This window comes from Patagioenas fasciata, chromosome 33 (genome assembly GCF_037038585.1).
Source record: "Patagioenas fasciata isolate bPatFas1 chromosome 33, bPatFas1.hap1, whole genome shotgun sequence".
NCBI lineage: Eukaryota > Metazoa > Chordata > Aves > Columbiformes > Columbidae > Patagioenas > Patagioenas fasciata.
The window spans coordinates 84,781-94,399 of NC_092552.1; the positions used below are offsets into that span (position 1 = coordinate 84,781).

Genomic DNA, 9,619 nt, shown 5'->3' on the forward strand with positions numbered 1-9,619 from the left:
GTTTTTTGGGGCGAATTCCCCCGGTTTCTGCTCCGCGGGGCGGGCGCGGCCCCCTTGGCCCCGCCCCCACCTCGCGCCGCTGCCGGGAGCCGCGGCCGTTGCCATGGCAACCGCGGGAGCCTCTTAAAGGGGCCGCGGCTTCGGGAGGGTCCGGACCCGCCCCCCCCGGCCCCTAGGGACCCCCCAGACCCCTATGGACCCCCCCGTACCCCCCCTCTCGCCCTCCCTCAGTTTCCCCAAATGCCCCCGCGGGGGGGGACAGTGGGGGCGGTCTATGGGGGGGGTCTATAGGGGTCGGGGGGTCTTGGGGCATCCGCAGGGATTGGGGGCTCTATAGGGGTCTGGGGGGGCCCTATAGGGGCCTGGGGGTCTCTGGGGTCTGAGGGGGTCTCGGGGCTGGTCGGGGGTTCGCGGCCCCGGGTCTCCATTTCCGGGGGGGGGCCGGATGGGGCCGCCCCCCCTCACCCCCCCGGTCCCGGTGGGCGCAGGAGGCGCCGGGCGCGGCGCGGGGGGGGCGGGAATGGCCACGGTGCTTCACGGGAGAGCGTGAGTGCGGGGGGGACGGGGACACCGGCACGCGGGGGAACCGGCACGGGGGGAACCGGCACCGGGGGAGACACGGACACACACCGGGGGGGACACACCGGGGGGGACACGGGGCAGCGAGCGGCACCGGCACGGGGCGGGGAAACCGGCACCGGGGGCACAACCGGCGGGGGCACCAGGAACCGGCACCGGGGGGGGACCGGGCACGGGGCAGTGGCACAGACACCGGTGCGGGGGGGGCACCGGGGGGGTGCGATGGCACAACTTGGGGGGTCCCGGTCCCGTCCCCTCCCGCGCGTGTCCCCCCGGGGGGATCACGGGTGGACCGGGGGGGGGTCCCGGTTTCTGCTCCCCCGCCCCGCGCCGTGGCAACGGGGGTGCAGCCAAGGCCCCGCCCACTTCTCTGTGATTGACAGCGCCACTGGCCAATGAGCGCGGGCGGGGCGGGGTGTGGCATGCCGGGACATGTAGTCGTGTGTGTTCCCCCCCCCGCCCCGGTACCGGCGGGGACCGGGGGGCACCGGGGCGGGGCAGGGCGGGGAGGGGGGGGTCAGGGGGACCGGGACCCTCCGCACTGGGTGGGGGGTCCCGGGAACGATCCGGATCGGGGTGGGGGGGAATTGGGGAGGGGGGAGCGGAGGAAACCGGGGCTGATCCCCGCCGCCCCCTCCCCGTGCCCGAGCGGCGGAGCGGCCCCGGCGGCGCAAAATGGCCACGGCGCTGCACAAACCCCTCAAATGGTGAGTGGCCCCCGCGCCCCCGGGGACGGCGGGGACCGAGCCGCCGGGGATGGAGCCCCCGGGGCCGGCGGGGACGGAGCCACCGGGGATGGAGCCCCCGGGGCCGGCGGGGACGGAGCCACCGGGGAGGGAGCCTCCGGTACCGGCGGGGATGGAGCTCTCGGTATCCGCGGGGATAGAACTCCCGGTACCGGCGGGGATGGAACCTCCGGTATCGGTGGTGATGGAATCCCCGGTACCGGCGGGGATGGAGCTCTCGGTATCCACGAGGATAGAACCTCTGGTACCGGCGGGGATGGAACCTCCGGTATTGGCGGTGATGGAATCCCCGGTACCGGCGGCGATGGAGCTCTCGGTATCCGCGGGGATGGAACCTCCGGTACCGGCGGGGGTGGAACCTCCGGTATTGGCGGTGACGGAATCCCCGGTACCGACGGGGATGGAACCCCCGGTATTAGAGGGGCTGGAGCTCCCGTTACTGCCAGGGAGGGACCCACCGTGGATGGAGCCTCCGATACCGGCGGGGATGGAGCCTCCGATATTAGCGGGGATGGAGTCCCCGGTACCAGCGGGGAGGGACCCGGCGGGGATGGACCTACCGGGTATGGAGGCTCCGGTACCGGCGAGGATGGAGCTCCCGGTACTGCCAGGGAGGGACCCACCGGGGATGGAGCCCCCGGTACCGGCGGGGAGGGACCCACCGGTATGAAGCCACCGGTATTAGCGGGGATGGAGCCTTCGGTACCGGCACGGAGGGTCCTACCGGGGATGGACCTACGGAGCGCCCGGTACCGGTGGGGACGGAATCTCCGGTAGCGCCGGGGATGGAGCCCCCGGCATCACCGGGGGGGCGCGGGTCTCGGTACCGGCGCAGAGGGACCTACCGGGGATGGACCTACGGAGCCCCCGGTACCGGCGGGGGGGTCCCGGTCCCGGTGTCCGCCCCCGACCCCACTGTCCGGCCGCCGATGGGAGGGACCCAGGCGTCCGGGCCGGACCCCGCCCCCCTGCTCCGTCCCACCGACATCCCCCCCCCGCCCCGGGAAGGGGACCCAGGCGTCCGGGACACGGCGCCCCCCGCTGGCACCGGCGGCTCCTGCACTTTTGTCCCCCAAATCCCGGGGGAGCTTTGGGGACCCGCCCCCCACCCTGGGGGGGCACTTTGGGGGTCACTCCCCACGCAGTACGGATTTGGGGACAACCCTGGTGTTGGGGACACGGGGGGGTGTGGGGGGGACACCGATGCTTGGGGTGGGGGGGGCCCAGAAGTGGGAACGTGGTGCCCGGGGGGCTTGGGGGAGTTTTGATGGTTTTGGGGGTGATTTTGGGGACTTTTGGTGGGCTTTGGGTGATGGTTCGGGAAGGATTTGGGGGAGGATTTTGGGGAGTCTTGATGGTTTTTGGGGTCCCACCCTGACCCCCCGTCAGTTGCAGGGGTGCAGGCCGGGGGTGCTGAGCCCGAATGCCTAGGGGTTTGTGGCGCGTTTTTGGGGGGCTGTTGGTACCGTTTTTTTGGGGGGGGGTCCCACCCTAACCCCTGTCAGGTGCAGGGTTGCGGGCTGGGGATGCTGAGCCAGGATGCCGGGGGGTTTGTGGCGCATTTTTTGGGGGGGGTGTTGGTACCGTTTTTGGGGATCCCACCCTGAACCCCCTTGTCCCTGCGCTGGGTCCACGGTGTTGGGTGCGGGCCGGGGCTGCTGAGCCGCGGGGTTTGTGGCGCATTTTTGGGGTGTTTTTGGGGGGGGTTGGTACCGTTTTTGGGGGGTCCCACCCTGACCCGTCAGGTGCAGGGGTGCGGGCTGGGGGTGCTGAGCCGGGATGCTGGGGGAGTTTGTGGCGCATTTTTGGGGTGCTTTTTGGGGAGGGTTGGTACCGTTTCTGGGGTCCCACCCTGACCCTCGTCCCTGCGCTGGGTCCGCGGTGTTGGGTACGGACCGGGGTGCTGAGCCGGGATGCCGGGGGCTTTGTGGCGCATTTTTGGGGGGGGGGGTCTTGGTACCGTTTTTGGAGGTCCCACCCTGACCCGTCAGGTGCAGGGGTGCGGGCTGGGGGTGCTAAGCCGGGATGCTGGGGGAGTTTGTGGCGCATTTTTGGGGAGGGTTGGTACCGTTTCTGGGGTCCCACCCTGACCCTCGTCCCTGCGCTGGGTCCGCGGTGTTGGGTACGGACCGGGGTGCTGAGCCGGGATGCCGGGGGCTTTGTGGCGCATTTTGGGGGGGGGGGTCTTGGTACCGTTTTTGGAGGTCCCACCCTGACCCTCGTCGCTGCGCTGGGTCCGTGGTGTTGGGTACGGGCCGGGGTGCTGAGCGGGGTTTTTGTGGCGCATTTTTGGGGTGTTTTTTTTTATTTTGGGGGCGTGGCGTGGTACCATTTTTGGGGTCCCACCCTGACCCGCCGCCCCCCCAGCCTGGGTGAGGAGTTCTACCGCGAGGCGCTGGAGCACTGCCGCAGCTACAACGCGCGGCTCTGCGCCGAGCGCAGCCTGCGCCTGCCCTTCCTGGACGCGCAGACCGGGGTGGCGCAGGGCAACTGCTACATCTGGATGGAGAAGACGCACCGGGGGCCGGGTGAGGCCCCCATAAACCCCCCCCGCACCCCCATAACGCCCCCCAACCCCCAAACCCGGCCATGACCCCCCAACACCCACCCGCACCCCAACACCCGCACACAGCCCCTCCGCACCCACCCAGGGCAACTGCTGCATCTGGATAGAGAAACGGCACCGGGGGCTGGGGGTGAACCCCCCCGCACCCCCATAACCCCCCTGTACCCCCAAACCCACCCACAACCCCCCTGCACCCCCCGACCCACCCACACCCCCTAGAGCAGGGGCTGCATCTGGTGGGGACTCTGGGGTCCCGGTGGGGGAGTTGGGCTGGGGTCAAGGTCAGTGGTAGGGGCTGGGGGGGGGTTATGGTCAGTGTCTGGGTGTGGGGAGGTCGGGCTGGGGTCAAGGTCAGTGTCAGGGTGTGGGGGGGGTCAGAGCTGGGATTGGGGGTTCGGCTCTGGGGGGGGAGGGGGGTGTGGTCAGGGTGGGGGGGTGCAGGCAGAGGTCAAGGTCAAGGTGCCCCCCCCAGGCCTGTCCCCGGGGCAGCTCTACACGTACCCGGCGCGGTGCTGGCGCAAGAAACGGCGGCTGAACATCCTGGAGGACCCGCGGCTGCGGCCCTGTGAGCGGGGGGGGAACCCCACCCTGACCCCCTGACCCCCACCCTGACCCCGACCCTGAACCCCCTGACACCCACCCTAAACCCCCCCCACCCTGACCCCCACCCTGACCCCTCTCCCCGCCCTAACCCCCGCGACCCCCACCCTGAACCCCTGACCCCCCCGACACCCCCCCTAACCCCCACCCTGACCCCCCCCCGCCCCAACCCCCCACGACCCCCACCCTGAACCCCCTGACCCCCACCCCGACCCCCACCCTGACCCTGATCCCCAATCCCCCCGCCCTCCTGGCTGCGAGGCCCCCGTGCTCCGGGAGGGGGCGCTGCCCTGTGAGCAGGGGGGGGGTCTGGGGCTGTTTTGGGGGTGTCCCCCCCACCCTGACCCCCACCCCCCCCAGGCTGCGAGGCGCCGCTGCCCCGGGAGGGGGCGCTGCCCGAGGGGCCGGTTCTGGAGTCACTGCTGAGCACGGAGCCCCCGGAGCGCAGAGCGGAGCCGCGGGACGAGGAGCCCCCCGACTGCGCGGTGTGTCCGTCCGTCCGTCCGTACATCCATCCATCCGTCTGTCCGTACATCGGTCTGTCTGTCCGTACATCCATCCGTCTGTCAATCCATCCATCCATCCGTCTGTCCGTACATCCGTCCGTCTGTCCGTACATCCATCCATCCATCCGTCTGTCCGTACATCGGTCTGTCTGTCCGTACATCCATCCGTCTGTCCGTACATCCGTCCGTCTGTCCGTACATCCATCCATCCATCCGTCTGTCCGTACATCGGTCCGTCTGTCCGTACATCCATCCGTCTGTCAATCCATCCATCCATCTGTCTGTCCGTACATTCGTCTGTCCGTACATCCGTCCGTCTGTCCGTACATCCATCCATCCATCCGTCTGTCTGTACATCGGTCTGTCTGTCCGTACATCCATCCGTCTGTCCGTACATCTGTCCGTCTGTCCGTACATCCATCCGTCCAGGCATCCATCCATCCGTCTGTCCGTACATCCATCCGGCCGTCTGTCCATCCATCCGTCTGTCCGTACATGTCCGTACATCCATCTGTCCATCCATCCATCCGGCCGGCCGGCCGTACGTCCGTCCCTTTGGTCTGGCCACCCCTGCTCTCCATCCTTCTGTCCATCTCCCCATCCATCCATCTGTCCATCCCCCTCTCCCTCCGGACATCTCTGCTCTCCACCCGTCTGTCTGCCCACCCGTCTGTGTGTCCGTCCATCCAGTTGTCTGTCTGTCCATTTGTCTCCATGTCCATTTGTCCCCCTGTCCCACCATCCTACTGCCTCATTGTCCGCCTGTCTGTTTGTCCCCCTGTCCCCCTGTCCATTTGTCCCCCGTCCGTCTGTCCTGACCCCCCCACCCCCCCGCAGAAGCCGCCGCTGCCCGAATTCCCCCACGACCCCGAGGGGGGGGACGAGCTGGAAGACGACGCCCCCCGGCGCAAGAACAAGGCCAAGGGCAAGGTGGGGACCCCGGGGACGTGGGGGGTTGGGGCGGGTGACCCCTTGACCTTGACCTTGCCCTTGCCCTGTGCCCCAGACCTGCGGGCTGGGCGCCGTGCGCAGGCGCCAGGAGGCGGCGCTGGAGGACAGGGACAAACCCTACGTGTGTGACAGTGAGTGGGACCCGGGGGGGGGGACCCGGGGCGGGGGGGGCGGTGCTGACCCCCCCTCCGTGTGTTCTGTGCCCCCCCCAGTCTGCGGGAAGCGCTACAAGAACCGCCCGGGGCTGAGTTACCATTACACACACACGCACCTGGCGGAGGAGGAGGGGGACGAGCACGGGGGGGAGCGGCTGGGGCCCCCCCGCAGGAACCACCACCGGCGTGAGCCCGGCAGGGGGCGCCCCGAGCAACGGGGGGGGGGACGGGGGTCCTGTCCCATTCGGGGGGGTCCCTGTGCTGTTCGGGGGGTCCCATGGGGTCCCATCCCCGTCCTGGGGGTCCTGGGGGGGGTCCCTGTTCCCTCCTGGGGGGTCATTGTCCTGTCCTGAGGGTCCCATCCCCGTCGGGGGGGGGGGGGGGGAGTCCCTCTCCCATCCTGGGGGGTCCCCGTTCTGTTCGGGGGGGGTTCACAGGGGGTCCCATGCTGGGTGGGGAGGGGGGTGTCTCTGTCCCCTCGGGGGGGGGTTCCCTGTCCTGGGGGGGGGCCCAGCCCCACGTTTGGGGAAGGGGGGGGCATGGGGGGAGAGCTTTGGGGGAGACGACTCATTCCATCCCCCCCCTCCGTTTCCATGACAACCCCAAAGCTGCAGCACGAGCGATGGGGGGAGGGGCGGAGGGGGGAGGGCGGGGGGGTAGGGGCTTCACCCCCTTTTTAATCTCCCCACCCCCCCCCTCCGCAGAGTTTTACAAAGAGTTGAACTGGGTCCCCGAAAACCAGCGCAGGACGGCGGGTAACGGCCCCTCCCCCCCCCCCGCTCCTCCCCCCCGCCCCTCCCCCGCTCACGGGCTCTCTCTTTGCAGCCCCCCCACCCCCCCCCTGTGATTTCTGTCTAGGGGGGGCCCGGAAGGCGCCGTGCGGGGAGGAGCTGATCAGCTGCGCCGACTGCGGCCGCGCCGGTAACGCGGGACACGCCCCCCGGGACACGCCCCCCGGGACACGCCCCCGGGCACGCCCACCCGGACACACCCACCCGGGCACGGGCCTGGACACACCCACCCGGACACATCCACTCGGACACGCCCACGCTGCCCCGCCCTGCCCCTCCCTGCCACACCCGCCCCGCCCTTGTGCGCTCACAGACCCCGTGCACAGCCCCCCACTCCGTTCCAGCCCAACCACACCCCCCCATCCCCTCACTCCCCCCACCTTGTGTCCCCCGCTGTGTCCCCCCGTGTCCCCAGGTCACCCGTCGTGCCTGCAGTTCACGCTGCACATGGCAGCTGCTGTGCGCTCTCAGGGGTGTCCCCATGGCCCCCCGTGTCCCCCGTGTCCCCAGGTCACCCGTCGTGCCTGCAGTTCACGCTGCACATGGCAGCTGCTGTGCGCTCTCAGGGGTGTCCCCATGGCCCCCCGTGTCCCCCGTGTCCCCAGGTCACCCGTCGTGCCTGCAGTTCACGCTGCACATGGCAGCTGCTGTGCGCTCTCAGGGGTGTCCCCATGGCCCCCCGTGTCCCCCGTGTCCCCAGGTCACCCGTCGTGCCTGCAGTTCACGCTGCACATGGCAGCTGCTGTGCGCTCGTACCGCTGGCAGTGCCTGGAGTGCAAGTCCTGCAGCCTCTGCGGAACGGCCGAGAACGACGTGAGAGCCCCCCCGAAACACCCCCGACCCCCCAAAGCACCCTGACCCCGCCCCCCCCCCCGGCCCCCCGACCCCTCCAAACATTCCTAACACCCCCGACCCCCCAAAACACCCCTGACCCCCCCCCAAACACCCCGACCGCCCCCCCCCGCCCCCCGACCCCCCTGACCCCCTCCCCCAAACACCCCTGACCAACCACCAACCCCCTCTGATCCCCCCAAACATTTCTGGCCCCCCCAAACACCCCCGACCCCCCAAACACCCCTGACACTCCCCCCCAGCCCCCCCCGACCCCCCCCAAACACTCCTGACCCCCCGACCCCCCCCAAATACCCCTGACCCCCCCTAAACAACCTTGACCCCCCTCAACACCCCTGACCCCCCAAACCACCCGTGACTCCCCCCCGACTCCCAAAGCAACCCCTGACACCCCTCCGGCCCCTCTGCCCCCCCCCGGCTCCCCTGACCCCACCAAACACCCCTGACCACCCCCCCCCCCCCAACAACCCTGACCCCCCCCAAACACCACTGACCCCCCCCACCTCCCCCCAAAACACCCCTGACCCCCCGACCCCTGCCCCCCAGGACCAGCTCCTGTTCTGTGACGACTGCGACCGCGGGTTCCACATGTTCTGCCTGAGCCCCCCCATGGCCGAGCCCCCCGAAGGTGCGGGGGGGCAGGGGCTTCGGGGTGGGGTTTGGGGGGTCAGGGATTTGGGGGGCGGTTTGGGTGGGGTTGGGAGCTTTAAGGAGTTTTGGGGGGCAGTTTGGGGGGGGTTAATGGGTTTGGGCGGGTCAGGGGTTTGGGGGGGTCTGGGGGGGGGTCAGATTTGGGGGGGGCTGGTGGTTTTGGGGGACTCAGGTTTTGGGGGGGTTAAGGGGTTTGGTGGGGTCAGGGGTTTGGGGGACTGGAGGGGTTGGGGGGGGGGGGTCAGGTTTTTGGGTGTGGTTTGGGGGTAGGTTGGGGGACTCAGGTTTTGGGGGTGGTTAAGGGGTTTGGGGGGGGGGTCAGTGTTTTGGGGGGAGGTTTGGGGGTTCAGGTTTGGGGGGGTCAGGTTTGGGGTGCCCCCTGACCCCTGTCCCCCCCCCAGGCAGCTGGAGTTGCCACCTGTGCGTGCGGCAGCTCAAGGACAAAGCGGCCGCGTTCGTCACCCTCACTTAGGGGGGGCGGGGGGGCTGGACCCCCCCCCACCCCCACATCCGCCAAAAGCCATAGAGGAGCCGGGGGGGCGGGGGGGGCTGCATGACAGAAAACGGGGGGTGGGGGGTTAACGGGGGGGGCTTTAATTGCTTTTGATGCACTTTGATTTATTCTTAGTTATTTGGATTTATTTTTAATTCCGTTTATTTTTGTTATTTTTAAATTATTTATTTTAATTTATTATTTCCGTTCATATTTATTCTTTTCAATTATTTTTATCTGTTTTAATTACTTTAATTAATTGGTTCGTTGCCATTGATTTGCATTGATCTGCCGCCCCCCCCAGCTGCTCCGAGTGGTGGGTTCTTCGTTCCTGGTGCAAAGAAATGCGGGGGGGGGGGGCAAAAATAATGGGGGGGGCAACTAAAGGGGGGGGCAAAAAAGGGGGGGCAAAGGAAGGGGGGGGAGGAAGGGGGTGTCGGGCCCCCCATCGTGCTGTGTCCGTGTGTGACGTGTCTGTGCATTAAACGGTTCCCCCCCCGGCTCGTCTCTGTGACCCCCCCCCCCCAAACTAGGGACCCCCCCCATACCCCAAAATGGAAGGATCCATAACATTGAGGAGGGACCCCCCCCAAATTAGGGACCTCCCCCCCCCAGAATGGAGGAGAGTCCCCCCCCCAATTAAGGGACCCCTCCCCAATTAAGGGTACACCCCTAGAATTGAGAGACCCCCCCAATCGAGGGGCCCTCCCCAAAATTGAGGCTCCTCCC

The 9,619-nt window shown here is 68.7% G+C and overlaps 1 protein-coding gene across 9 annotated transcripts; it reads left to right on the top strand.

The window, feature by feature from the left end:
- The first annotated feature begins 430 nt into the window (after positions 1-430).
- Positions 431-9,193, top strand: DPF1 (double PHD fingers 1). Of its 9 annotated transcripts, none has more exons than XM_071800837.1 (12): positions 431-546; positions 3,693-3,853; positions 4,364-4,456; positions 4,852-4,976; positions 5,835-5,927; positions 6,004-6,079; positions 6,161-6,289; positions 6,808-6,858; positions 6,929-7,024; positions 7,310-7,707; positions 8,293-8,374; positions 8,799-9,193. In XM_071800837.1, the coding sequence occupies exons 1-12, from the start codon at positions 446-448 to the stop codon at positions 8,867-8,869; spliced, it is 1,476 nt and encodes a 491-aa protein (XP_071656938.1). In that variant the 5' UTR covers positions 431-445; the 3' UTR covers positions 8,870-9,193. The 9 variants fall into 9 exon arrangements, with proteins under 9 accessions (XP_071656938.1, XP_071656943.1, XP_071656939.1 ...); XM_071800842.1 differs by having other exon boundaries at positions 7,595-7,707; XM_071800838.1 differs by having other exon boundaries at positions 6,962-7,024.
- The last annotated feature ends 426 nt before the right edge of the window (positions 9,194-9,619 follow it).